This window comes from Melozone crissalis, unplaced genomic scaffold (assembly GCF_028551555.1).
Source record: "Melozone crissalis strain CALT ecotype California unplaced genomic scaffold, PUWL_Pcris_2 ptg000633l_1, whole genome shotgun sequence".
In the NCBI taxonomy this organism is placed as follows: domain Eukaryota; kingdom Metazoa; phylum Chordata; class Aves; order Passeriformes; family Passerellidae; genus Melozone; species Melozone crissalis.
This window is the reverse complement of record NW_026536308.1, coordinates 13,294-37,543: the sequence shown is the minus strand read 5'-3', so window position 1 is coordinate 37,543 and position 24,250 is coordinate 13,294. Positions and strand designations below refer to the sequence as shown.

The 24,250-nt window shown below is 58.0% G+C and overlaps 2 protein-coding genes across 2 annotated transcripts; both read left to right on the top strand.

Annotated features, from left to right (window-relative positions):
- Positions 1-1,478: 1,478 nt before the first annotated feature.
- CDK2 (cyclin dependent kinase 2) lies at positions 1,479-11,528 on the top strand. Its single transcript, XM_054295312.1, has 7 exons — positions 1,479-1,654; positions 1,741-1,818; positions 3,135-3,255; positions 4,024-4,194; positions 6,363-6,464; positions 9,593-9,796; positions 11,410-11,528. The coding sequence occupies exons 1-7, from the start codon at positions 1,539-1,541 to the stop codon at positions 11,512-11,514; spliced, it is 897 nt and encodes a 298-aa protein (XP_054151287.1). The 5' UTR covers positions 1,479-1,538; the 3' UTR covers positions 11,515-11,528.
- Positions 11,529-13,641: 2,113 nt separating this feature from the next.
- Positions 13,642-21,699, top strand: RAB5B (RAB5B, member RAS oncogene family). The gene is made up of 6 exons (XM_054295313.1): positions 13,642-13,687; positions 16,030-16,220; positions 18,171-18,322; positions 19,682-19,804; positions 20,545-20,638; positions 21,537-21,699. Exons 2-6 carry the CDS (start codon positions 16,058-16,060, stop codon positions 21,650-21,652), a joined length of 648 nt encoding a protein of 215 aa, XP_054151288.1. The 5' UTR covers positions 13,642-13,687; positions 16,030-16,057; the 3' UTR covers positions 21,653-21,699.
- Positions 21,700-24,250: the final 2,551 nt, after the last annotated feature.

Sequence of the window (24,250 nt, the reverse complement as noted above, 5' to 3'; positions counted from 1 at the left end):
TCCCGATCCCAATCCCGGTCCCGATCCCTATTCCAATCCCCGGTCCCGATTCCAGTCCCCGGTCCCGGTCATTGGTCCCGATCCTGATCCCAAACCCGCTCCTGATTCCGGTCCCGATCCCAATCTCAGGCCCCGGTCCCCGTCCCGATCCGTATTCCAATCTCCGGTCCCGGATCCCAATTCCAATCTCCGGTCCCGGTCTCAGTCCCAGTCCCGCTCCTTGGTCCCAATCCCGATCCTGATTCCGGTCCCGATCCCAGTCCCAGTCCCCGGTCCCGGTCCCTGTCCCCATTCCAATCCCTGGTCCCGGATCCCAATCCCGGTTCCGATCCCAATCACCGGTCCCGTCCTGGTCCCGATCCCAATCCCGGTCCTTGATCTCGATCCCAGTCCCGGTCCCGGTCCCAATCCCGATCCCGGTCCCCAAATTCCCGGTCCCACTCCCCGGTCCGGTTCCGGTCCCTGTCCCGATTCCAATCCCGTGTCCCTGTTCCCATTGTCCCGATCCCAGTCTCTGTCCCGGTCCCTGTCCAAAATGTCCCAATCCCAACCCCCGGTTCCGGTGCCTGTCCCTATTCCCATTTTCGGTCCCCGGTCTCTGTCCCCGGTGTCCCGATTCCAATCCCCGGCTCCGGTGCCTGTCCCTGTCCCCAATGTCCCAATTCAAATCCTAGGTCCTGGCCTCGGTCCCCCAATGTCCCGATCCCAATCCCCGTCCCCTGTCCCTGTCCTTGTCCTTGTCCCCTGTCCCGGCCCCCCGGTGTCCCGATCCCACCCCCCGCCGCCCATTCCCGGTAGTGTCACTATCACTTTAAGGGATCTCCCGCGTCTCCTCTGACGTCACTCCCCTCTCAGCCAATGCGCGGCGGCGCGGGGGGCGTGGCCGGCGGCAAGGCGGGAAGCGGCGCGGGCGGGGCCGCCGCGGCTTTGGCGGGAGCGGGGGGGAGGCGGCGGCGCTCGGGACCCCCAGGGACCCCCCCCAGGGACCCCCGGGGACACCCAGGGACCCCCAGAACCCGCCCAGGGACCCCCCCCGGGGCCGGGGACACCCCCGGAGCCCCTCCCCCACCCGGATATCCCAACCGGGACCCCCCCGGAGCCCCTCCCCCATCCCGGATATCCCCACCGGGACCCCCGGAACCCCCCCGGGACACCCCCGGAGCCCCTCCCCCATCCGGATATCCCAACCGGGACCCCCCCCCAAGCCCTTCCCCCATCCCCGATATTCCAACCGGGACCCCCAGAACCCCCCCAGGACCCCCAGGGACCCCCAGGGACACCCAGATTCCCCCCTCCCCGGTGACACCCCCTTGTCACCCCCGTGCCACCACCGGGGACACCCCCGAAGCTCCTCCCCCCACCTTGAGACCACCCCCCCAATTCCAAGACCACCAGAACCACCCCAAAACCCCCCCAAACCCCCCCCCCCCCCCCTTATCCCCATTCCCGCTGTCCCCTCGGTGTCCCCCCCCATTCCCGGTGTCACCCGGGGGTCTCCCCCCAATCCCGGGGGTCTCCCCGGTGCCGCCCCCTCCCCAATGGAGAACTTCCAGAAGGTGGAGAAGATCGGCGAGGGCACCTACGGCGTGGTCTACAAGGCGCGCAACAAGGTGACGGGCGAGGTGGTGGCCCTCAAGAAGATCCGCCTGGACACGTGAGTGGGGGTCCCCGGGGGTCTCGGGGGGGTCCCGGGGGGGTCCCCGAGGCTCACGGACCCCCCCCGTGCCGTTGTCACCGCAGGGAGACCGAGGGTGTCCCCAGCACGGCCATCAGGGAGATCTCGCTGCTCAAGGAGCTCAACCACCCCAACATCGTCAAGTGGGTCTGGGGGCTTCGGGGGGGGGGGGGGTCCTGAGGGGGTTTTGGGGGCTCTGGGGGTGTCTTGGTGGGGTTTGGAGGGAGATGTCGCTGAGGAGGGGTCCCCAAGAGTGTCCTGGGGGTGTTTTGGGGGATCCTGGGGGGCTTTATGGGGAGATGTCACTGAGGAGGGGTCCCCAGGGGGGTCCTGAGGGTGTCCTGATGGTGTCTTGGGGGGTCCTGGGGGGTTTGAGGGGAGATGACACTGAGGGGGGATCCCCAGGAATGTCCTGGGGGTGTTTTGGGGGATCCTGGGGGTCTTTGGGTGGGGTCTTTGGGGGGTCCTGGGGGGTTTTGATGGAGATGTCGCTGAGGAGGGGTCCCCAGGGGTGTCCTGAGGGTGTTCTGGGGGGTCCTGGGGGGATTTGGGGGGTCCCAAGAGTGTCCTGGGGGTGTCTTGGGGGGCTCTGGGGGGGAGATGTCACCAAGGAGGGGTCCCCAGGAGGGTTTTGGGGGGTCCTGGGGGGTCATGGAGGTGACCTCCGTGACCAGGGGTGTCCCCAGGATGTGCTGTGGCCGTGCCAGGCCCTGTGGTGTCCCCGTGTCCCTGTCCCTCTCTCCCATGGCTGTCCGTGTGTCCCTGTCTCTGTCCCCAGGCTGTGTCCCCATGTCCCCAAGCTGTCCCCATGTGTCCCCAGACTCCTGGATGTCATCCACATGGAGAACAAGCTGTACCTGGTGTCCCTGTCCCCATGTCCCTGTCCCCGTGTCCCAGGGCTGTCCGTGTGTCCCAGGCTGTGTCCCATGGCTGTCCCCATGTGCTGTCCCCATGTCCCCAAGCTGTCCCCATGTCCCCAGGCTCCTGGATGTCATCCACACGGAGAACAAGCTGTACCTGGTGTTCGAGTCCCTGTGTCCCTCTCCCCATGGCTGTCCCCATGTCCCTGTCCCTGTGTCCCATGGCTGTCCCTGTGTCCCATGGCTGTCCCCATGTCCCTGTCTCTGTCCCCAAGCTGTCCCCGTGTGTCCCCAGGCTGCTGGATGTCATCCACACGGAGAACAAGCTGTACCTGGTGTTCGAGTCCCTGTGTCCCTCTCCCCATGGCTGTCCCCATGTCCCTGTCCGTGTGTCCCATGGCTGTCCCCATGTCCCTGTCTCTGTCCCCAAGCTGTCCCCGTGTGTCCCCAGGCTGCTGGATGTCATCCACACAGAGAACAAGCTGTACCTGGTGTTTGAGTCCCTGTCCCTGTGTCCCTGTCCCTGTGTCCCAGGGCTGTCCCCAGGTGCTGTCCCCATGTCCCCAAGCTGTCCCCAAGCTGTCCCTGTGTGTCCCCAGGCTCCTGGATGTCATCCACACGGAGAACAAGCTGTACCTGGTGTTCGAGTTCCTGCACCAGGACCTGAAGAAGTTCATGGACTCCTCGTCCCTCAGCGGGATCGCGCTGCCACTCATCAAGGTGGGGACCCCAAAACCTGGGGGGGACCCTAAAACACCTGGGGGGACCCTGAAACACCTGCAGGACCCTAAAACACCTGGGGGGGGCCCTAAAACACCTGGGGGGACCCTGAAACACCTGGGGGGACCCTAAAACACCTGGGGGACATTGGGGGGACCCTAAAACCCAGGGGGGATCCTGAAACCTGAGGGGGCCCTAAAACACCTGTGGGACATTGGGATCCAAAATCCCCTAAACCCATTCTGGGGGTCCCCAGAGCCACTCAGGGGTCACTAAGGAGTCTCTTATGGGATTGTCCCCGATGTCCCCAGTGATGTCCCCAATGTCCCCAGAGTTACCTGTCCCATGTATTGTAGGGCCCGGCCTTCTGCCACTTAACCCCAAAACCCCAAACCCATCCTGGGGGTCCCCTGGGTCACTCAGGGGACTGACCTTGGTGTCTGTCATGTCCCCAGTGATGTCCCCAATGTCCCCAGCGCTGTCCCCAGAGTTTCCTGTCCCATGTGTTGTAGGGCCTGGTGTTCTGCTATGTGACCCCAGAACCCCAAACCTATTCTGGGGGTCCCCAAAGCCACTCAGGGGTCTGACCCTGATGTCCCCAATGTCCCCAACGCTGTCCCTGCTGTCCCCAGAGTTACCTGTCCCATCTTCTGCAGGGCCTGGCCTTCTGCCATTTAACCCCAGAACCCCAAACCCATCCTGGGGGTCCCCTGGGCCACTCAGAGCTGTCCCCAACAATGTCCCCAATGTCCCCAACGCTGTCCCCAGAGTTACCTGTTCCAGCTGCTGCAGGGCCTGGCGTTCTGCCACGCCCACCGAGTTCTGCACCGGGACCTGAAGCCGCAGAACCTGCTCATCAACGCCGAGGGCTCCATCAAGCTGGCTGACTTCGGGCTGGCCCGCGCTTTTGGGGTGCCCGTCAGGACCTACACACACGAGGTGGGGGGATTTGGGGTTCCCTTGTGGGGTTTCAGGGGGTTTGGGAGGGATTTGGGGTCCCTATGTGGAGTTTGGGGGGGATTTGGGGGGTATTTCAGGAATTTGGGGGCTCCATCAAGCTGGCTGACATCGGGCTGGCCGGCGCTTTTGGGGTGCCTGTGAGGACCTGCACACACGAGGTGAGGGGATTTGGGGAGATTTATGGGGGATTTGGGGTCCCTATGTGGGATCTGGGGAGTGTTTCAGGGCTTTGTGGGGGATTTGGGGTCCCTATGTGGGGTTTTGGGGGGATTTCAGGGGTTTGGGGGCTCCATCAAGCTGGCTGACTTCGGGCTGGCCGGCGCTTTTGGGGTGCCTGTGAGGATCTGCACACACGAGGTGAGGGGATTTGGGGTTCCCTTGTGGGGTTTGGGGGGGATTTGAGGGTCCCTATGTGGAGTTTGGGGGGGAATTTGGGGGGTATTTCAGGAATTTGGGGGCTCCATCAAGCTGGCTGGCTTCGGGCTGGCCGGCGCTTTTGGGGTGCCTGTGAGGACCTACACACACGAGGTGGGGGGATTTGGGGTCCCCAGGTGGGATTTCAGGGGATTTGGGGTCCCTATGTGGGGTTTTGGGGAGATTTCAGGGGTTTGGGAGGGATTTGGGGTCCCTATGTGGAGTTTGGGGGGGATTTCGGGGGGATTTCAAGGGTTTGGGGGCTCCATCAAGCTGGCTGGCTTCGGGCTGGCCGGCGCTTTTGGGGTGCTGTCAGGACCTGCACACACGAGGTGGGGGGATTTGGGGGAATTTCAGGGGAATTTGGGGTCCCTGTGTGGGATCTGGGGGGGATTTCGGGGGTTTGGGGGGGATTTGGGGTCCCCAGGTGGAGGATTTGGGGGCTCAGAGCCCCTCTGGGGTTGTCCTGTCCCCGATGTCCCCAGTGTCCCCTCTCTGGTGGCAGGTGGTGACGCTCTGGTACCTTAGGGATGCTGATGGTGATGTTGATGATGTCCCCATTGTCCCCAATGTCCCCAGGTGGTGACGCTGTGGTACCTCTGGGTGTCCTGTCCCTGATGTCCCCATTGTCCCCAATGTCCCCAGGTGGTGACGCTGTGGTACCTCTGGGTGTCCTGTCCCTGATGTCCCCAATGTCCCCAATGTCCCCAGGTGGTGACGCTCTGGTACCTCTGGGTGTCCTGTCCCTGATGTCCCCAATGTCCCCATTGTCCCCAATGTCCCCAGGTGGTGACGCTCTGGTACCTCTGGGTGTCCTGTCCCTGATGGTGTCCCCCAATGTCCCCAGTGTCCCCTCTCTGGTGACCCTGTGGTACCTTCAGGATGTTGATGATGATGTCCCCGATGTCCCCATTGATGTCCCCAATGTCCCCAGGTGTTGACACTCTGGTACCTTAGGGATGTTGCTGATGATGTCAGTGATGTCCCCAGTGTCCCCAGTGATGTCCCCATTGTCCCCAATGTCCCCAGGTGGAGACCCTGTGCTACCTTAGGGATGTTCGCCAGTGGGGTCAGGGTGTCCTGTCCCTGATAATGTCCCCAATGTCCCCAATGTCCCTGATGAGTCCCCATTGTCCCCAGGTGGTGACACTCTGGTACCTTGGGGATGCTGATGATGATGTCGATGATGTCCCCATTGATGTCCCCATTGTCCCCAGGTGGTGGCCCTCTGGTACCTTGGGGATGCTGATGATGATGTCAGTGATGTCCCCATTGTCCCCATTGATGTCCCCATTGTCCCCAGGTGGTGACACTCTGGTACCTTGGGGATGCTGATGATGATGTCAGTGATGTCCCCATTGTCCCCATTGATGTCCCCATTGTCCCCAGGTGGTGACCCTCTGGTACCTTGGGGATGCTGATGATGATGTCAGTGATGTCCCCAATGTCCCCATTGATGTCCCCATTGTCCCCAGGTGGTGACCCTCTGGTACCTTGGGGATGCTGATGATGATGTCAGTGATGTCCCCAATGTCCCCATTGATGTCCCCATTGTCCCCAGGTGGTGACCCTCTGGTACCTTGGGGATGCTGATGATGATGTCGATGATGTCCCCATTGATGTCCCCATTGTCCCCAGTTTCCCCAGGTGGTGACACTCTGGTACCTTGGGGATGCTGATGATGATGTCAGTGATGTCCCCAATGTCCCCATTGATGTCCCCATTGTCCCCAGGTGGTGACACTCTGGTACCGCGCCCCCGAGATCCTGCTGGGCTGCAAATATTACAGCACAGCCGTGGACATCTGGAGCCTGGGCTGCATCTTCGCCGAGATGGTGGGTGGCACTTGGGGACATTGGGGACACTGGGGACACTGAGGGGACATTGAGGGGACATCTGGAGCCTGGGCTGCATCTTCGCCGAGATGGTGGGTGGCACTTGGGGACATTGGGGACATTGGGGACACTGAGGGGACATTGAGGGGACATCTGGAGCCTGGGCTGCATCTTCGCCGAGATGGTGGGTGGCACTTGGGGACATTGGGGACACTGGGGACACTGAGGGGACATCTGGAGCCTGGGCTGCATCTTCGCCGAGATGGTGGGTGGCACTTGGGGACATTGGGGACATTGGGGACACTGAGGGGACATTGAGGGGACATCTGGAGCCTGGGCTGCATCTTCGCCGAGATGGTGGGTGGCACTTGGGGACATTGGGGACACTGGGGACACTGAGGGGACATTGAGGGGACATCTGGAGCCTGGGCTGCATCTTCGCCGAGATGGTGGGTGGCACTTGGGGACATTGGGGACATTGGGGACACTGAGGGGACATTGAGGGGACATCTGGAGCCTGGGCTGCATCTTCGCCGAGATGGTGGGTGGCACTTGGGGACATTGGGGACATTGGGACACTGCACTGGGTGTGACACAGCCTGGGCTGCATCTTCGCTGAGATGGTGGGTGGCACTTGGGGACACTTGGGGACATTTGGGAACATCTGGAGCCTGGGCTGCATCTTTGCTGAGATGGTGGGTGGCACTTGGGGACACTGGGGACACTGAGGGGACATTGAGGGGACATCTGGAGCCTGGGCTGCATCTTCGCCGAGATGGTGGGTGGCACTTGGGGACATTGGGGACACTGAGGGGACATTGAGGGGACATCTGGAGCCTGGGCTGCATCTTCGCCGAGATGGTGAGGGACATCTGGGGACATTGGGGACATTTGGGGACATTGGGGACACTGAGGGGACATCTGGAGCCTGAGCTGCATCTTAGCCAAGATGGTGGGTGGCACTTGGGGACATTTGGGGACACTGGGGACACTGCACTGGGTGTGACACAGCCTGGGCTGCATCTTCGCCGAGATGGTGGGTGGCACTTGGGGACATTGGGGACACTGAGGGGACACTGAGGGGACATTGGGGACACTGCACAGGGTGTGACACAGCCTGGGCTGCATCTTCGCTGAGATGGTGAGGGACATCTGGGGACACTGAGGGGACATTTGGGGACATTGGGGACACTGAGGGGACATCTGGAGCCTGGGCTGAGATGGTGAGGGACATCTGGGGACACTGAGGGGACATTGGGGGACATTTGGGGACACTCAGTGGCCACTGGGGACATGGGGGACACTGAAGAGGTGTCCTGAGTGTCCTCAAGCCCCCCTCAGGTCACACCAGGGGTGACAAAGTTGTCCCCAAACCCCTCCTAAGGTGACACTGGGGACCCCCAGGATGCCCTGACCCCCCTCAGGTGACACTGGGGGTGACACTGATGTCCCCAAACCCCCCTCAGGTCACACCAGGGTCCCTTGGGGGTGACACTGATGTCCCCAAACCCCTCCTAAGGTGACACTGGGGACCCTCAGGATGTCCCCAGACCCCCCAGAGGTGACACTGGAGACCCCCAGAATGTCCCCAGACCCCTCTGAGGTGACCCCGGGGGTGGCACCGATGTCCCGACCCCCCTCAGGTGACCCCGGGGGTGTCCAGGCTGTCCCCACCCCCCCGGGGTGACCCCGCGGTGACGTCACCGTGGCAACAAAGGGACATTGTGGGGTCTGGCGGGGGGAGGGGACATCATGTGACCCCCCCACGTCACCACAGCGCCCGGGGGGGGTCACGAGGGGCTCACGGGGCGGGGGAGGGGACAGAGCCCGGGGGGGGGGGGGGGGGGGGGGGAGGGGACAGGACGGGACTGGGGACATCGGGATGTCCCCAGCGCCCCTGGGGTGGCTTTGGGGGGGGGGGGGGGGGCTCAGGTGTCCTTTGGGGTGTCCCCTCCTCAGCAATGTCCCCAAACCCCCCTGGGGGTGTCCCCAGTGTCCCCAAACCCCCCCTGGGGTGTCCCTTTTGACCCCTGAACCCCATGGGAATGTCCCCAGTGTCCCCAAACCCCTCTGGAGGTGTCCCCAATGTCCCCAAACCCCCCCTGGGGGTGTCCCCTGTGTCCCCAAATCCTTCTGGGAGTGTCCCCAGTGTCCCCAAACCCCCCCTGGGGGTGTCCCTTGTGGCCCCTGGACCCCCTGGGAATGTCCCCAGTGTCCCCAGAGCCCTCTGGGAGTGTCCCCAGTGATGTCCCCAGTGTCCCCAAACCCCCGTGTGCCCCCAGATCACTGCCAGGGCTCTGAGATCAAGCCCGGTGTCCCCTGTGGGTGTCCCCTGGGATGTCCCCTGTGTCCCCAATATCCTTGTGATGTCCCCAATGTCCCAGTGATGTCCCCAACGTCCCAGTGATGTCCCCGATGTCCCCGATGTCCCTGTCACTCTGTAGATCACCCGCCGTGCCCTGTTCGTGGTGACTCCGAGATCGACCAGCTGTCCCCAATGTCCCCAGTGTCCCTGTATCCCCATTGTCCCCAATGTCCCCAATATCCCTGTGTCTCTCATGCCCCAATGATGTCCCCGATGTCCCCAATGTCCCACAGATCAGCTGCCATGCCCTGTTCCCGGGCGATTCTGAGATTGACCAGCTGTTCCCATTGTCCCCAATGTCCCCAATGTCCCTAATGTCCCTGTATCCCCAATGTCCCCAATGTCCCTGTATCCCCAATGTCCTCGTTATCCCCAATGTCCCCGATGTCCCCAATGTCCCTGTCACCCCACAGATCACCCGCCGTGCGCTGTTCCCGGGTGATTCCGAGATCGACCAGCTGTTCCCATTGTCCCCAATGTCCCCAATGTCCCCAATGTCCCTGTCACCCCTCAGATCACCCGCCGTGCGCTGTTCCCGGGCGATTCCGAGATCGACCAGCTGTTCCCATTGTCCCCAATGTCCCCAATGTCCCACAGATCACCCGCCGTGCGCTGTTCCCGGGCGATTCCGAGATCGACCAGCTGTTCCCATTGTCCCCAATGTCCCCAATGTCCCACAGATCACCCGCCGTGCGCTGTTCCCGGGCGATTCCGAGATCGACCAGCTGTTCCCATTGTCCCCAATGTCCCCAATGTCCCTCAGATCACCCGCCGTGCGCTGTTCCCGGGCGATTCCGAGATCGACCAGCTGTTCCGCATTTTCCGCACCCTGGGCACCCCGGACGAGGCCGCCTGGCCGGGGGTGTCGGCGCTGCCCGACTACAAGGCCACGTTCCCCCGCTGGGCACGCCAGGACCTGGCCAAGGTGCTGCCGCCGCTGGACGACGAGGGACGCAAGCTGCTGGCGGTGAGGGGACAAAAGGGACGCTTCTTCCTGAATTTTCCCCGATTTTCCCTGATTTTCCCCAATTTTTCCTTGATTTTTCCAGATTTTTCCCAATTTTCCCTGATTTTCCCTCGATTTTTCCCACTTTTTCCTTGATTTTTCCCACTTTTTCCCCGATTTTCCCCACTTTTTCCTTGATTTTTCCCCACTTTTTCCTTGATTTTTCCCACTTTTTCCTTGATTTTTCCCCACTTTTTCCTTGATTTTTCCCACTTTTTCCCCGATTTTCCCCACTTTTTCCTTGATTTTTCCCCACTTTTTCCTTGATTTTTCCCAATTTTCCCTGATTTTTCCCCGATTTTTCCCAATTTTCCCACTTTTTCCTTGATTTTTTCCACTTTTTCCTGATTTTTTCCCACTTTTTCCTGATTTTTCCCCACTTTTCCTTGATTTTTCCCAATTTTCCCTGATTTTTCCCTGATTTTCCCACTTTTTCCTTGATTTTTCCCCACTTTTTCCTTGATTTTTCCCCACTTTTCCTTGATTTTTCCCAATTTTCCCTGATTTTTCCCTGATTTCCCCACTTTTTCCTTGATTTTTCCCAATGTTCCCTGATTTTTCCCTGATTTTCCCACTTTTTCCTGATTTTTCCCCACTTTTTCCCACCTTTTCACCCCATATTTCTCATTTTTCCTATTTTTTCCCATTTTGCCCTGATTTTTCCTTGATTTGCCCCAATTTTTCCCTATTTTTTTCCACTTTTCTCTGATTTTTTCCCCACTTTTCTCTGATTTTCCCCACTATTTTCTGATTTTCCCTGCTTTTCTCTTGATTTTTCCATGATTTTTTCCACATTTTCCCCAATTTTTCCTTGCTTTTTCCCCACTTTTGCCTCAATTTTTCCTCGCCTTTTACCAATTTTATCGCAATTTTTCATTGTTTTTTCCCACTTTTCCCTGATTTTTGCACAATTTTCTAGATTTTCTCCCAATTTTTCCTGATTTTTCTCTCAATTTTCCTCATTTTCTTCCAATTTTCCCTGATTTTTCCCCACTTTTTCCTGATTTTTCCCCCACCTTTTCCTGCAATTTCCCCCCCTTTTTCCTCCTTTTTCCCTGATTTTTCCCCAATTTTTCTCTAATTTCCCCCCAATTTTTCCTGTTTTTTCTCTAATTTTTCCCATTTTTTTCCCAATTTTTCCTGATTTTTTTTCCCAATTTTCCCTTTATTTTCACCAATTTTCCCTGATTTTTTCCCTGATTTTCCCACTTTTCCCTGATTTTCCCCCAGTTTTTCCTTTATTTTTTTCCCAATTTTTTCCGGATTTTCCCCCAATTTTTCCTTGATTTTTCCCAATTTTTTTCCCTTATTTCCCCTGCCTTTTTCCCCATTTTCCCCCCTTTTCCCCATTTGCCCCCGATTTTCCTTCCAATTTTCCCCCCAATTTTTTACCCCTTTCCCCCCATTTTCTCCTTATTTTCCTCTCATTTTTGCCCCGTTTTTTCCTCATTTTCTCCCCCATTTCCCTCATTCCCCCCATTCTTTCCCAATTTCCACTCATTTTCCCCCCATTTCCCCCCATTTTCTCCATTTTTTCCCCCATTTTTTCCCAATTTCCCCGTTTCTCTCCCCAGCAAATGCTGCACTACGACCCCAACAAGCGAATCTCGGCCAAGGCCGCCCTGGGCCACCCCTTCTTCAGGGACGTCACCAGGGCCGTGCCCCACCTGCGCCTCTGACCCCAAAAACGGCCCCAAATCCCCCAAAATATCCCCAAAATATCCCCAAATCCCCACAATCATCACAAATCCCCAAAAACGGCCTCAAAATCCCCCAAAATGACCCAAAATTGGCCCCAAAAATGGCCCCAAATCCCCAAAAATGACCCTAAAACTCCCCTGAATGGCCCCAAATCCCCAAAATGATCCCAAATCCCCCAAAATAGCCCCAAATCCCCAAAATTATCACAAATCCCCAAAAACAGCCCCAAAATGTCCTCAAAAATGGCCCCAAATCCCCAAAAACCACCCTAAAACTCCTCAAAACAGTCCCAAATCCCCAAAATTATCCCAACCCCCCCCCAAATCCTCAACAACGACCCCAGATCCCCTCAAAATGACCCCGAATCCCCAAAACTGACCCCAAATCCCTAAAAATGACCCCAATCCCCCAAAACGGGCCCGAAACCAACAGAAATGGCTCAAAAATGGCCCAAATTCCCCCTAAATGACCCCAAATCCCCCCAAATGACCCCAAATCCCTCAAAAACGACCCCAAATCCCCCAAAATTATCACAAATCCCCAAAAACGGCCCCAAAATGTCCTCAAAAATGGCCCCAAATCCCCAAAAACGACCCCAAATTCCCCCTAAATGAGCCCAATCCCAGCCCCAAATCCCCTCAAAAACGACCCCAAAACCCCCGAAACGTCCCCAAAACCCCCCCAAAATGACCCCAAATCTCCCAAAAATGACCCTAAATCCCCCAAAATGACCCCAAATCCCCCAAATGACCCCAAATCTCCCAAAAATGACCCCAAATCCCCCAAAATATCCCCTAAACCCTCCCAAACAGCCCCGAATGCCCCAAAACAACCCCAAAAAATCCCAAAATGGCCCCAAATCCCCCCAAAATGTCCCTGAAATTCTTCCAATTGTCCCCAATTCCCCCCAAGTGTCCCCAAAATCCCTCAAACGTCCCTAAAATAACCCAAAATGGCCCCAAAATGATCCTAAAAGCCTCAAAAATGCCCCTAAAACTTTTCCTAATGTCCCCAGGACCCCCAAAATGTCCCCAAAACGCCCCCAAATTGTCCCCAAATGTCCCCAAAATGAGCCAAAATCCTCAAAATTGTCCCCAAAACTTCCCCAGGAGGGGTCCCAAGGCCACCCCCCCCCCAGTTCTGTGGCACTTACAGGCTGTCCCCTCCCCCAATGCCCCTCCCCCAATGCCACCCCCTCGATGTCCCCTTGTCCCCTCCCCCCCCCTTTGTCCCCTCTCCCCCTTCGCGGTTTTTGGAGCCGAAATTTTTTATTGTAATTTTTAGGCAAAAAATTTGTAATAAAATTTCTTTTGTTTGTTGGGTTTTTGTTAATCGGGGGGGGGGGGGGGTCAAGGTGGCGTTGTCACCTCACCCCCCCCCCCCAAATGTCCCCAAAACCCCAAAAAATGTCCCCAAACCCCCTAAAATCCCTGCAAATGTCCCCAAATGCACCCAAAATGTCCAAAATTCCCGCCTAAAAGCCCCAAAACTGTCTCCAAACCTCCCCAAGTGTCCTCAAAACCCAAAAAAATGTCCCCAAACCCCCCCAAAATGTCCCCAAATTGTCCCCGAGCCCCCGTGAGGGGCCTCTCAGGCCACGCCCCCTGACCTATAGACCACGCCCAATTGTGGCCACGCCCACCCCGCCATCGGAGCGTTCTGATTGGTCCGCCTAAGCGACGCCCCCAGCATGCGCCTTCCCGGCTTTCCCAGCTGTCAATCACAGACAGCGGCTCCTCTGATTGGGCGAGGCTTCATCTCCACCCGCCTTCTCATTGGGTGATGCAGCCACGGGGCTCCGCCCCCCTCGGTCACCTTATTTGTTGTTCGCCCCGCCCTCACGCGCGTCCCCTCTTCCCATTGGTAGTTTGCAGTGTCATTCAGCACGAACCCCGCCTCCTCACCGCCTTCCCTCCTCCCAATTGGCCATGCTCTTTCTTCTCCTTATTGGCCGCCCTGCTGTCCATCACCCATTCTCATCTACCTATTGGTGGCGCTCTGCGGGGCCGTGCCCTCCTCTCTTCCCATTGGCGGAGTGCAAAGGCGGGCTCTTCGCTGATTGGTCCACACCTTTCTTAGTCCCGCCCCCTCCGTGAGGGCTTGGCGGAGCCGCTGTTTGTGCGCTCGGGGCCGCGCCGGGAGGGCCCGGAGGTACCGGAGGGGCGGGCGGGGGGTCCTGGTGGCACCGGGGGCGCTCCGGGGGCTGCACCGGGCACCGACAGCGCCCGAGCACCGAGGGGAACCGGGAGGAACCGCGCTGGGCCGGGCCCGGCCCGCTGAGGGCGCTGAGGGGAGGGCGGGACCCCCCCGGTGCGGATTTGGGGAGGGGGCTCCGGGCCTGAGGGGGCCGCGGCCGCCTCGAACCGGGGGGTTCCGGGCTGGGATCCCCCGGAGGGGTCGCGGCTTGGCCGGGTTGGGGTTGAAGGGAGCGGCGCTGCCTCGTTGTGAGGGGGAGCCCCCATTTTGGGGGGGGGTTTGGCCCCCTCCCCATTATTGGGTTTTTCTCTTCTCTTGGGGTTTTTATTTTCTGTCTCCTTCCCCGTTAGTGGCATTTTTGTCTTGTTTTGGGTATTTTTTTTTCTGTTCTCTCCCCATTATTGGGATTTTCCCCATTTTGGGGAAGTTTTTCTGCCCCTTCCCCATTATTGGGGTTTCTCCCCTGTTTTGGGGAAGTTTTTTCCCACTCCTTCCCAATTATTGGCATTTTATCCCCTGTTTTGGGGGTGTTTTTCCCATCCTCTCCCCATTATTGGGGTTTTTCTCCTGTTTGGGTTTTTTTTCCCACCCCTTCCCCATTGTTGAGGTTTTCTCCCCTGTTTTGGGGTTTTTTTCCTGCCCCACTCTCCATTATTGGGGTTTATCCCTATTTGGGAACATTTTCCTCACAGTTTTGGGGCTTTTTTTCTCCTCTCTTTCCCATTCTGGGGTGTTTCTCTCTCTCATTATGGAGGGTTCTGATCCCTGCCCGGAGCTGGGGATCCCTCAGGGTTTGGGGTCCCCCAGAACTGAGGCTCGCCCAGAATTTGGGATTCCCTGGGGTTTTGGATCACCCATATTTTGGGATTGCTCAGAATTTGGGATTCCCTGGAATTTGGAATTCCTCGGATATTTGGGATCCCCCAGAACTGAGGCTTGCCCCAGAATTTGGGATCCCCTGGGTGGCCAGCCTGTCCCATCCCAGGGGCTGATCCCAGTGGGTTGGTCCCAGTGTGCTGACCCCATCCCAGTAGTGTGACCCCATCCCAGTTGGGTTATCCCATGTTCTGACCCCATCCCAGTGGGTTATCCCATCCCAGTGACCCCATCCCAGTGGGTTATCCCATCCCAGGGGACCCCATCCCAGTTGGGTCATCCGATGTTCGGATCCCATCCCAGTTGAGTTGATCCCATCGCAGTTGGGTTATCCCAGTTGGGTTGATCCATCCCAGAAGGTCAATCTCAGTAGGGTGACCCCATCTCAGTTGGGTTATCGCATCCCCGTTGGGTTTACCCCATCCCAGTTGGGTTGACCATATCCCAGTTGGGTTGATCCCATCCCAGTGGTGTGACCCCGTCCCAGTTGGGTTATCCCACATGCTGACCCCATCCCAGTTGGGTTGTCCCCCATTCTGACCCCATCCCAGTTGGGTTGTCCCCCATTCTGACCCCGTGCCACCCTGTCCGTCTGTCCCCAGGACCGCGGTGCCGTTGTGCCCAGCCTGTCCCAGTGTGCTGACCCCATCCCAGTTGGGTTATCCCAGTTGGGTTGACCCCATCCCAGTTGGGTTATCCCATCCCAGTGACCCCATCCCATCCCAATTGGGTTATCCCAGTGTTCTGACCCCATCTCAGTGGGGTTGACCCAGTTGGGTTGATCCCATTCCAGTTGGGTTTTCCCACATTCTGACCCCATCCCAGTTGGGTTATCCAGTAGGGTTGACCCTATCCCAGTTAGGTTATCCCATTCTACTTGGGGTGACCCCATCCCAGTTGGGTTATCCCAGTTGGGTTGCCCCACGTTCTGACCCCATCCCAGTGGTCTCATCCCAGTTGGACTGACCCCATCCCAGTTGGGTTGATCCCATCCCAGTTGCGTTGACCCCATCCCAGTTGGGTTATCCCAGTAGGGTGACCCCATCCCAGTTGGTTTGATCCAATCCCAGTTGAGTTGACCCCATCCTGGAGGGTCAATCCCAGTGTTCTGACCCCATCCCAGTTGGGTTGTCCCCCATTCTGACCCCGTGCCACCCTGTCTGTCCGTCCCCAGGACCACGGTGCCATCATGCCCATCCCATCCCAGTGTTCTGATCCATCCCAGTTGGAGTGACCCCATCCCAGTTGGGTTATCCCACATTCTGACCCCATCCCAGTTGGGTTATCCCACGTTCTGACCCCATCCCAGTTGGGTTATCCCACATTCTGACCCCATCCCAGTTGGGTTGTCCCCCATGCCGACCCTATCCCAGTTGGGTTGTCCCCACTCTGACCCCGTGCCACCCTCTGTCTGTCCCCAGGACCGCGGTGCCAGCGCCCAGCCCGGCCATGGCCGCGCGCGGGGCCCAGCGGCCCAACGGGCACTCGCAGCCCAGTAAGATCTGCCAGTTCAAACTGGTGCTGCTGGGAGAGTCGGCCGTGGGCAAGTCCAGCCTGGTGCTGCGCTTCGTCAAGGGCCAGTTCCACGAGTACCAGGAGAGCACCATCGGCGGTGAGCCGCGATCAGGGATCCTAAAAGGGTCTGGGGGATCCCAAAAGGGATCTGGGGGATCCTACAGGGATTTGGGGTGATCCCAGGTGTGATTTGGGGTGCAGGATGCGCTTCGTCAAGGGCCAGTTCCACGAGTACCAGGAGAGCACCATCGGCAGTGAGCGGGGATCGGGGATCCCAAAAGGGTCTGGGGGATCCCAAAAGGGATTTGGGGTGACCCCACAGGGATCTGGGGCTGTCCCGGGTTGGACTTGGGGTGATCCCAGGTGTGATTTGGGGTGTAGGATGAGCTTCATCAAGGGCCAGTTCCACGAGTACCAGGAGAGCACCACTGGCGGTGAGCTGAGATCAGAGATCCCAAAAGGGTCTGGGGGATCCTAAAAGGGTCTGGGGGATCCCAAAAGGGATCTGGGGGATCCTACAGGGACTTGGGGTGATCCCACAGGGGTCTGGGGCTGTCCTGGGTGGGATTTGGGGTGCAGGATGGGCTTCGTCAAGGGCCAGTTCCATGAGTACCAGGAGAGCACCATCGGCGGTGAGCTGGGATCGGGGATCCCAAAAGGGTCTGGAGGATCCCAAAAGGGATTTGGGGTGACCCCACAGGGATCTGGGGCTGTCCCGGGTTGGACTTGGGGTGATCCCAGGTGGGATTTGGGGTGTAGGATGAGCTTCATCAAGGGCCAGTTCCACGAGTACCAGGAGAGCACCATCGGCGGTGAGCTGTGGTCCCATGGGGGTCTGGGGGATCCCAAAAGGGATTTTGGGGATCCACAGGGGTCTGGGGGGTCCTAAAAGGGTCTGGGGCTGGCCAGGGTGGGATTTGGGGTGATCCCAGGTGGGATTTGGGGGTGTAGGATGAGCTTCATCAAGGGCCAGTTCCACGAGTACCAGGAGAGCACCATCGGCGGTGAGCCAGGATCGGGGATCCCAAAAGGGTCTGGGGGATCCCAAAAGGGTCTGGGGGATCCTAAAAGGGTCTGGGGAATCCCAAAAGGGATTTGGGGTGCGATTTGGGGTGCAGGAAGGGCTTTGTTGAGCACCAGTTCCACAAGTACCAGGAGAGCACCATCGGCGGTGAGCCGCGATCCCAAAGGGATTTGGGGGATCCCAAAGGGATTTGGGGTGACCCCACAGGGGTCTGGGGCTGTCCAGGGTGGGATTTGGGGGATCCCAGGTGGGATTTGGGGTACAGGGAGAGCTTTTCGGGAGGGTTTGGGACACCCTGAGGTGTCCCTGGAAAGGTTTTGTGCCACCCTGAGGTGGGGGCACTCTGAGCTGTCCCTGGCTGGGTTGGTGACACTGGTGACCCTGTGGTGTCCCCGTCCCCAGCAGCGTTCCTGACGCAGTCCGTCTGTCTGGCCGGGTTTGGGGTGCAGTGAAGGTTCTCTGGCTGGGTTGGTGACACTGAGCTGTCCCTGGCTGGGTTGGTGACCCTGTGGTGGCTCTCTAGCTGGGTTGGTGACACTCTGGTGACACTGTGGTGACACTGTCCCCGTCACCAGCGGCGTTCCTGGCGCAGTCCGTCTGTCTGGCCGGGTTTGGGGTGCAGTGATGGCTCTGTGGGTGGGTTGGTGACACTCTGGGCTGTCCCTGGCTGGGTTGGTGACCCTGTGGTGGCTCTGTGGATGGGTTGGTGACACTCTGATGACACTGGTGACCCTGTCCCCGTCCCCAGCGGCGTTCCTGGCGCAGTCCGTCTGTCTGGCCGAGTTTGGGGTGCAGTGAGGGGTCCCTGGCTGGGTTGGTGACCCTGTGGTGGCTCTCTAGCTGGGTTGGTGACACTGGTGACACTGTGGTGACCCTGTCCCCGTCCCCAGCGGCGTTCCTGGCGCAGTCCGTCTGTCTGGCCGGGTTTGGGGTGCAGTGAGGTGTCCCTGGCTGGGTTGGTGACACAGTGATGGCTCTGTGGGTGGGTTGGTGACACTGTGGTGACCCTGTCCCCGTCCCCAGCGGCGTTCCTGACGCAGTCCGTCTGTCTGGACGACACCACGGTGAAGTTCGAGATCTGGGACACGGCGGGGCAGGAGCGCTACCACAGCCTGGCCCCCATGTACTACCGGGGGGCCCAGGCTGCCATCGTGGTCTACGACATCACCAACCAGGTCTGAGGGGCCCTGAGGGGGTTTGGGGGGGCCCTGAGGGGATTTGGGGGGATTTGAGGGGGTCCTGGGGGGATTTGAGGGGGTCCTGAAGGGTTTTAGGGGGGGATTTGAGGGGTCCTGAAGGGTTTTAGGGGTGGTCTCAGAGGGTACTACCGGGGGGCCCAGGCTGCCATCGTGGTCTACGACATCACCAACCAGGTCTGGGGGGGGTTTGGGGGTCTCAGGGTTCTGAGGGATCTCAGGATATTTGAGGAGGGGTCTCAGGGTATTTGGGGAGGGGTCTCAGCCCCAATTTTCCCCCTCAGGAGACGTTTGCCCGTGCCCAGGGCTGGGTGAAGGAGCTGCAGGGGGGTCTGGGGATCTCAGAGGATTTGAGGATTTTTGAGGAGGGGTCTCAGGGGATTTGAGGAGGGGTCCCGGGATATTTGATTTAAGGAATCCCAGGGGTCTCAGACTATTTGGGGAGGGGTCTCAGCCCCAATTTCCCCCCTCAGAAAACGTTTGCCCGTGCCCAGGGCTGGGTGAAGGAGCTGCAGGGAAGTCTGGAATTCTCAGGATTTTTGAGGAGAGGTCCCAGGAGTTTCAGGATATTTGAGGAGGGGTCTCAGGAGATATTTGGGGAGGGGTCTCAGGAGATATTTGGGGAGGGGTCTCAGGGGATATTTTGGGGAGGGGTCTCAGAGGATATTTGAGGAGAGGTCTCAGGGGATATTTGAGGAGGGGTCTCAGACTATTTGGGGAGGGGTCTCAGCCCCATTCCCCCTCAGGAGACGTTTGCCCGTGCCCAGGGCTGGGTGAAGGAGCTGCAGGGGGGTCTGGGGATCTCAGGGGATTTGAGGATTTTTGAGGAGGGGTCTCAGGGGTCTCAGGGGATATTTGAGGAGGGGTCTCAGGGATTTCAGGATATTTGAGGAGGGGTCTCAGGGGATATTTGAGGAGGGGTCTCAGGGGATATTTGAGGAGGGGTCTCAGGGGTCTCGGGATATTTGGGGAGGGGTCTCAGGGGATATTTGAGGAGGGGTCTCAGGGGATATTTGAGGAGGGGTCTCAGGGATTTCAGGATATTTGAGGAGGGGTCTCAGGGGATATTTGAGGAGGGATCTCAGGGGTCTCAGGGGATATTTGGGGAGGGGTCTCAGGGGATATTTGAGGAGGGGTCTCAGCCCCATCCCCCCTCAGGAGACGTTTGCCCAAGCCCGGATCTGGGTGAAGGAGCTGCAGGGGGGTCTGGAATTCTCAGGTTTTTTGAGGAGAGGTCTCAGGGGATTTTTGAGGAGTGGTCTCAGGATTTTTGAGGAGGGGTCTCAGGGATCTCAGACTATTTGGGGAGGGGTCTCAGGCCTCAATTTCCCCCCTCAGGAGACGTTTGCCCGTGCCCGGGGCTGGGTGAAGGAGCTGCAGCGCCAGGCCAGCCCCAGCATCGTCATCGCCCTGGCTGGGAACAAGGCTGACCTGGCCAGCAAGAGGATGGTGGAGTACGAGGTAGGGGGGGTTGGGGGATTTTAGGGGATTTTGGGAATTTTTTGGTATTTTTGGGAAATTTTGGGGGGATTTTTGAGGGATTTTGGGGGGATTTTTGAGGGATTTTGGGGATTTTTTGGGGATTTTTTTGGATTTTTTTTTTAATTTTGGGGGATTTTTTTTTAATTTTGGGGGGGTTTTTTGGGGCAATTTTGGAAATATTGGGGAGATTTAGAGATGTTTTTTTGGGGGGAATTTTTTGGGGGATTTTTTTGGAGGGATTTGTGGACTTTTTGGGGAATTTTGAGAATTTTTTTAATTTTTGGGGGATTTCGGGATTTATTTGGGGAAGTTTTGGGAGATTTTTTGGGGAGATTTGGGAGATTTTTGGGGAGAGGATTTGGGGATATATTTGGTGGGATTTTTTTTTATTTTTGGGGGATTTGGGGGTTTATTTGTGGAATTTTTAGGGCATTTTTGCAGATTTTTTGGGAATTTCTGGATGGTGGAGTACAAGGTATGGAGAGTTTTGGGGAATTTTAGGAATGTTTTGGGAGGATTTTGGGACTTTCTGGAGGAGTTTTTTTTGGAAATGTGTGGAGTTTTTTCTGGGAATTTTTGGGGTTTTTCTAGGGAGTTTCTGGAGATTTTTTGGGAATTCCTCAGGAGTTTTTTTGTGAAACTTTGGGACTCTTTTGAGCAATTTTTGGAGGATTTTTTGGGTGGAATTTTGGGGTTTTTTGATGAGTTTTTCCCTGCAGGAAGCCCAGGCCTACGCTGATGACAACAGCCTGCTCTTCATGGAGACCTCGGCCAAGACAGCCATGAATGTCAACGACCTCTTCCTGGCCATCGGTGGGTCTGGGGGCTTGGGGGGTCCTGAGGGGGTTTTGGGGGGTCCTGAGGGGGTTTGGGGGGTCCTGAGGGGGTCTGGGGATGTTTCAATGATGTTTTGGGGGGTTTTGGGGGGTTCTGAGGGGTTTTTGGGGGGTCCTGAGGGGGTTTGGGGGGTCCTGAGGGGGTTTTGGGGGGGTCCTGAGGGGGTCTGGGGATGTTTCAATGATGTTTTGGGGGGTTTTGGGGGGTTCTGAGGGGTTTTTGGGGGGTCCTGAGGGGGGTTTTGGGGGGTTCTGAGGGGTTTTGGGGGGTCCTGAGGGGGTTTGGGGCTGTTTCAGTGGAGTTTTGGGGGGTCCTGAGAGGTTTGTGGGGATCTCAGAGGGGTTTGGGGAGGTCTGAGGGGGCTCTTAGGGCTCCTGAGGGGTTTTGGGGGTTCTGAGGAGGCTCAAGAGGATTTGAGGAGGGGTTCCAGGGGGTTTTGGGGGTCCAGAGGGGTTTTGGGGTTCTGAGGGTGCCCCATTTCCAAACCAAATGATTCAGAATCATCTCAAACCATTCTAAACCATCCCAAACCACCCCAAATGATCCCAAACCATCCCAAATCATCCCGAAGCATTCCAAATCTCCTTAAATAACCCCAAATGATCACCTAACCATCCTAAACCATTCCAAACCGTCCCAAATCATCCCAAACCATCCCAAACCATCCCAAACCGTCCCAAACCATCCCAAACCATTCCAAACCATCCCAAATCTCACTAAACCGCCCCAAATCATCCCGGACCATTTCAAATCATCTTAAATAACCCCAAACCATCCTGAACCATCCCAAATAACCCCAAATGATCCCAAACCATTCCAAACCATCCCAAATAACCCCAAGTGACCCCAAATGACCGTGAGTTTCCCATTGCAGCCAAGAAGCTGCCAAAGACGGAGCCGCAGAGCACGAGCGGGGCCGGGGGCCGGGGCCGGGGCGTGGACCTGAGCGAGCAGAGCCCGCAGGGCCGCGGGCAGTGCTGCAGCAACTGAGGGATCTATGGGATCCACTGGGATCCACTGGGATCAGAGCTGGGATCCAGCCCAAATCCAGCTGGGATTGAACCCAGATCCACCAGGATCCACCAGGACTGAACCCAGACCCAGCAGGGCCGCGGGCAGTGCTGCAGCAACTGAGGGATCTGATGGGATCCACTGGGATCGGAGCTGGGATCCAGCCCAAATCCAGCCCAGATCCACCAGGACTGAACCCAGATCCAGCCCAGATCCACCAGGATTGAACCCAGACCCAGCAGGGCCGCGGGCAGTGCTGCAGACTGAGGGATCCATGGGATCCACTGGGATCCACTGGGATCAGAGCTGGGATCCAGCCCAAATCCAGCTGGGATTGAACCCAGATCCACCAGGATTGAACCCAGACCCAGCAGGGCCGTGGACAGTGCTGCAGCCACTGAGAGATCCACGGGATCTACTGGGATCTGAGCTGAGATTGAACCCAGATCCAGGCCAAATCCAGCCAGGATCCACCAGGATTGAACCCAGATCCAGCCAGGATTGAACCCAGATCCAGCCAGGATCCACCAGGACTGAACCCAGACCCAGCAGGGCCATGGGCAGTGCTGCAGCAACTGAGGGATCCATGGGATGTGATGGGATCCACTGGGATCGGAGCTGAGATCCAGCCCAAATCCAGCTGGGATTGAACCCAGATCCACCAGGATCCACCAGGACTGAACCCAGACCCAGCAGGGCCGCGGGCAGTGCTGCAGCAACTGAGGGATCTGATGGGATCCACTGGGATCGGAGCTGGGATCCAGCCCAAATCCAGCCCAGATCCACCAGGACTGAACCCAGATCCAGCCCAGATCCACCAGGATTGAACCCAGACCCAGCAGGGCCGCGGGCAGTGCTGCAGACTGAGGGATCTGATGGGATCAGAGCTGGGATCTACTGGGATCAGAGCTGGGATCCAGCCCAAATCCAGCTGGGATTGAACCCAGATCCACCAGGATTGAACCCAGACCCAGCAGGGCCGTGGACAGTGCTGCAGCAACTGAGAGATCCACGGGATCTACTGGGATCTGAGCTGAGATTGAACCCAGATCCAGGCCAAATCCCCAGATCCAGGCCAAATCCAGCCAGGATCCACCAGGATTGAACCCAGATCCAGCCAGGATCCACCAGGACTGAACCCAGACCCAGCAGGGCCATGGGCAGTGCTGCAGCCACTGAGGGATCCACGGGATGTGATGGGATCCACTGGGATCGGAGCTGAGATCCAGCCCAAATCCAGCTGGGATTGAACCCAGATCCACCAGGATCCACCAGGATTGAACCCAGAGCCCGCAGGGCCACGGGCAGTGCTGCAGCAACTGAGGGATCCGTGGGATCTGATGGAATCTGAGCTGGGATCTACTGGGATCAGAGCTGGGATCCAGCCCAAATCCAGCTGGGATTGAACCCAGATCCACCAGGATTGAACCCAGATCCACCAGGATCCACCAGGACTGAACCCAGACCCAGCAGGGCTGCGGGCAGTGCTGCAGCCACTGAGGGATCTGATGGGATGCAGCCAGGATTGAACCCAGATCCAGCTGGGATTGAACCCAGATCCAGCCCAAACCCAGCAGGATCCACCAGGACTGAACCCACATCCAGCAGGGCCGTGGGCAGTGCTGGAGACACTGAGGGATCCACTGGGATCCAGCCCAGATCCAGCCAGGACTGAACCCGGATCCAGCCAGCAGTTGGCCAGTGCTGCAGCAACTGAGGGATCCACCAGGATCTGCTGGGATCTGGCTGGGATTGAACCCAGATGCAGCCAGGATCCACCAGGACTGAACCTAAATCCAGCTCACAGGTCTACAGGCAGCAGCTGAGGGATCCACGGGATCTGCTGGGATCTGATGGGGTTAGAGCTGGGGTTGAACCCAGATCCAGCCCAAATCCAGCTGGGATCCACCAGGATTGAACCCGGATCCAGCCCAAATCCAGCTGGGATCCACCAGGATTTTGTAATGGAACCTGGATCCAGCCCAAATCCACCTGGGATCCACCAGGATTGAACTTGGATCCAGCCCAAATCCAGCTGGGATCCACCAGGATTGAACCCGGATCCAGCCCAAATCCAGCTGGGATCCACCAGGATTGAACCCGGATCCAGCCCAAATCCAGCTGGGATCCACCAGGATTGAACCCGGATCCAGCCCAAATCCAGCTGGGATCCACCAGGATGGAACCCGGATCCAGCCCAAATCCAGCTGGGATCCACCAGGATGGAACCCGGATCCAGCCCAAATCCAACTGGGATCCACCAGGATGGAACCCGGATCCAACCCAAATCCAGCTGGGATCCACCAGGATGGAACCTGCATCCAGCCCAAATCCAGCTGGGATCCACCAGGATTGAACCTGGATCCAGCCCAAATCCAGCTGGGATCCACCAGGATGGAACCTGCATCCAGCCCAAATCCAGCTGGGATCCACCAGGATTGAACCTGGATCCAGCCCAAATCCAGCTGGGATCCACCAGGATTGAACCTGGATCCGGCCCAAATCCAACTGGATCCACCAGGATGGAACCCGGATCCGGCCCAAATCCAGCTGGGATCCACCAGGATGGAACTTGGA

Bases quoted from the DNA above. Each gene is read 5' to 3' on its own strand.
- RAB5B (XM_054295313.1), top strand. From the start codon at position 16,058: ATGGCCGCGCGCGGGGCCCAGCGGCCCAACGGGCACTCGCAGCCCAGT. The intron at 18,323-19,681 runs GTCTGAGGGGCC...TTCCCCCCTCAG, and splicing joins TCTACGACATCACCAACCAG to GAGACGTTTGCCCGTGCCCG. The intron at 19,805-20,544 runs GTAGGGGGGGTT...TTTTCCCTGCAG, and splicing joins AGAGGATGGTGGAGTACGAG to GAAGCCCAGGCCTACGCTGA.
- CDK2 (XM_054295312.1), top strand. From the start codon at position 1,539: ATGGAGAACTTCCAGAAGGTGGAGAAGATCGGCGAGGGCACCTACGGC. The intron at 3,256-4,023 runs GTGGGGACCCCA...CGCTGTCCCCAG, and splicing joins TCGCGCTGCCACTCATCAAG to AGTTACCTGTTCCAGCTGCT. The intron at 4,195-6,362 runs GTGGGGGGATTT...CATTGTCCCCAG, and splicing joins TCAGGACCTACACACACGAG to GTGGTGACACTCTGGTACCG.